This window comes from Aplysia californica, unplaced genomic scaffold (genome assembly GCF_000002075.1).
Source record: "Aplysia californica isolate F4 #8 unplaced genomic scaffold, AplCal3.0 scaffold00122, whole genome shotgun sequence".
NCBI lineage: Eukaryota > Metazoa > Mollusca > Gastropoda > Aplysiida > Aplysiidae > Aplysia > Aplysia californica.
Genome location: NW_004797392.1, coordinates 1,459,259 through 1,463,112, shown reverse-complemented (window position 1 = coordinate 1,463,112; position 3,854 = coordinate 1,459,259). Strand labels below are relative to the sequence as shown.

The window sequence follows — 3,854 nt, the reverse complement described above, 5'->3', positions numbered from 1 at the left end:
GTAAAGAACCTACCAGCGGCGCCCTCCAACCACCCGCAGGTCTAGACAGGGCTGAATTCCACAAAAATATTATTATACATTATTTTCAAACGTTAAAAATTTCTGTAGCATGGAAACACATGATGATAAAATTAACAAGTTGATCAAACCATTATAACACATCATAAATGTTCATACAATGACATTACAGTGTAACTTTTCCTCAGTAAAAATGGTCGCTTTTAAGGACAAGCAGGCTAACCCAGATTTCGGGGGTTTCCAGAAATCTTGACCTACACCAAAAGTGGGCATTGCCCTACCTCAAGAAGTTTGGTTTCACTGGTGTGTATATTTTCTTGGTTATAGAGAAAACGCTCCTTTTCTTTTAAAGAAACTGAACAAGGGTCCAAAAACTTTACCTTCGATTTTCTCAAAACAGAATTTTTCGGGACAGCCTCCTTGTGCTTAAAAGTGACCAATTGTCGACAGATAAGCAACTCATACAGCCTGCTTCTCTTCACTCTCAGCCAACTCGTAGAAACTCAACAGCTCAACAATAAAACAACCTCACGTGCATATATACAGTCAAACCTGCTTGAACGGCCACCTGTCCAAGACAATCACTTGCCCAGGACATCCCTCTGTCCAAGACTCACCTGCCCAAAACATCCCTCTTTCCAACACAATCACCTGTACAAACGACCACCTCCAACTGGCCGTTCGCAAAAGACGTCAGCAAAAATTTGGCCAAAAATAACCACCCCCTTCCACCCTTGTCATCTTCTGTCATCTTTCACAGGATCCCCCACCCTAGCTGACATCAACCAAAATGAATATCATGTATCTCTAGCTTCTAGCAGTCTGTGCTATGGGGAAATAACTGTTAATTTTAGTTCTTAGGCAAAAAAAACCCAAAAATAACAATACGGTCCAATTTAACTGTGTTAATTTTAGGCCAAGAAAATGTGGTCTATAATATTTTTTTCTTCCTTTCCTTTTCTTCTTTCCCCAACATTTTACAGCATCATGGATGATGGCAACTTTGTACGGACACCCACCCCCCCCTCCCCATTTCAACTTTTCACTGATCCCCCCTCTGAGCTGACGTTATTTGTGAACAGTTCCTTATTATGAAGTCACTGCCCAAGACATCTCCCTGTCTAAGACATCTCCCTGCCCAAGACATCTCCCTGTCTAAGACATCCCCCAGTCTAAGACATCTCCCTGCCCAAGACATCTCCCTGTCTAAGACATCCCCCAGTCTAAGACATCCCCCTGTCTAAGACATCCCCCTGTCTAAGACATCTCCCTGTCTAAGACATCTCCCTGTCTAAGACATCTCCCTGTCTAAGACGACCACTTTCCTCATCCACAAAGGGAGACTGTCTTGAACAATTTCGACTGTACTACATACATACATGGCAGAAAACAATAAAACAATGATGGCACTCATCATACTTAACACTTTGCAGTCACACAGCCAGCAGTACAAAATACCCGATCAGGTCACCCTGCCTTGAGAGCGACAGCAACGGACTTCACGGGCCTGGCCTGGCGCAGAACTGCGCCCACTTACCAGAACAGATCATTTTCACCGCACCAAGTGCCCGCAAAGTGTTAAAAGTTTGTCAGGTCACAACTCACATGCGCATGTTATAAAAACAAAGAGACCTCCACCCTTAACTCAGATGGTACTACTACACTGAGCTTCGGTGTGGATGGCTCTGGTTTGAATCCCCAACGGGGTGCTTTTTTTTCTTCTTAAAACTTTGGTAGTTTGAAGAGTCTTCAGAGCTCTTCACCAACCCTGGCACCATCCTCTTGGAGACATGTTAAAATCAAAGGCCACGCCTCTTGAACAAACTTTCACAGCAATCAAAGGGGGGTAAAAACTCATTTGATTTCAATTACAATAGACTAAATCGTCTTAATTCCACAATACCTCCACAACTTACTCATCTATTTTTACAGCGTAAAAGTGGACGCTTGCGATTTAACGTACATGTAAAAACCACAATGTATGGTTACAGAAGACGATGGAATAAAGAATGCAGAAAACAAAAACAGAGATATTGTTGTTGGGGTAAAATTGTATACAGTTTCACATAATGGACCCTTGATACCAACACATCACATGTCAACATATGTTGCACCACACACATGCAGACAAACACACACACACAGGCAAACACACACATTCACTTGTAAGCGGTCATGAGATAAATCAACATTGAGAAACAACAACATGGAACAAACGCATCGCGAAAAAAAAAAAGTGAAACAAATATTTCGCATCTCAACGAGTTATCTCGTACCTTGTCTTATCTCGTACCTTGTCTTATCTCGTACCTTGTCGAGACTTCTGAAACTTCCAGGACTGTACGGTCTTCCAAACCCACAAATCGGGATAAGGGTCCAGAGGGGGGAGGGGGAGTGCAAATGCGTGTGTGTGTGTGTGCGGGGGGGGGGTGTTTGTGGGAGGGCAACGATTTCTTCACTTCTTCAACAGTCAGGCACTATAAACAGTCTTCGAAGAACATCCGTTTCCACTATGGCGGGAGGGTCAACAAACTTTCGAAAGAGCATAGTCCACCGCTCTCTCACCCCAACAGGAAATCCTTGAGGCAGACGAGACCCCTTTTCGGTAGAGTTCCATCCCTTTGACGAGTCAAAACCACACACTTCTGCCCCTACAGCATGGCTACGTAACTACCCGCCGTAGCCAGAACCTTCCTCCAGCAACGACACTCGACCGTGACGCCATCGTTCAAACGTTACGATTCCACACAGAGAAAATCAACTACGCAGAACACAACTTCAGCTAAACGTTCAAACGCAAGCACGTCTAAACATCATAATATATACGTCTATTTAAATAGACATATATATGGCTATATGCACTAGCTTCCTTCATACAGTCAGTCCACGATGCTCCCCACACAAAGATATGCAAAACTATAACAAAGCTAGGAAATCATCAAGAACGGTGGATTCTGTACATCGGACGTAGCCGCCCGTCAAATCTGTGTGTGAACAACAGGCGCACACTAGGGGACGAAAGTTACCATCCATCTGTCACTTCTTTTGCTTTCTATCACTCACTCCTTCTCCTATATCATCTCTACTACCTTCTCTCACTTCTTTCCTTCTGCCACTTCATCTCTTCCGTCACACCATCTTTTCTGTCCCTCACTCCTTCTCTTCCGGACTTCTTTCCTTCCATCACACCATCCCTTCTGTCACTCACTCCTTCTCTTCCGTCACTTCTCTTCTGTCACTCACTCCTTCTTTTCTGTCCCTTCTTCCCTTCCGTCAGCGTGTGACTTTCCTTCCATCTTGCGTCGACACATGAAGCGAGGCCCCCTTCACGAAGACTGTGGGGGCGATGGCGTGCTGAAGGGAGACGACTGACCTCTGTGCGTCGGCGGTTTCAGAGCGTTCTGCAAGCGTTGTTGGCCCGCAGCGTCCAACTTCCGCTTGAGGTTGGCCGCGATCTTCAGACAGCTGTTGCTGTCAAATGACTGGAAGGGAAAGGGAAATGAAAGAGACTGAATGAAATGAGGAGATCTTTGATGATCTGAGTGTTTAGATATTGGTTTGTTGTTTTGTTGTTGTTTTTTGTGTGTGTGTGTGCGTGTAAGAGAGAAAGGGAGGGAGAGGGAGACAGAGAGAGAGAGAGAGAGAGAGAGAGAGAGAGAGAGAGAGAGAGATTGAGATGAAGGTCAAGAAGCTGAAAATGTTTGAGTGCTCTGAAGTAGTGCAAATTGTAAAGCGCAAAGGGCATGCTAAGGAGCATAGATAGATATGCGCTATATAATGTCAGTACTGTTATAATTATCAATATCATTATCATTATCATTATTATTATTATTATT

General features: G+C 44.1%; 1 protein-coding gene across 1 annotated transcript in view; it reads right to left on the bottom strand.

Moving 5' to 3' along the window:
- Nucleotides 1-968: 968 nt before the first annotated feature.
- Nucleotides 969-3,854, bottom strand: part of LOC101849199 (histone-lysine N-methyltransferase 2D) — a gene marked incomplete in the record, with an annotated part of 31,558 nt that continues 28,672 nt past the window's right edge. Inside the window, 1 exon segment of the mRNA XM_005096173.3 lies at nt 969-3,500. Within this exon segment, the coding sequence (XP_005096230.2) occupies nt 3,345-3,500 (156 nt within the window).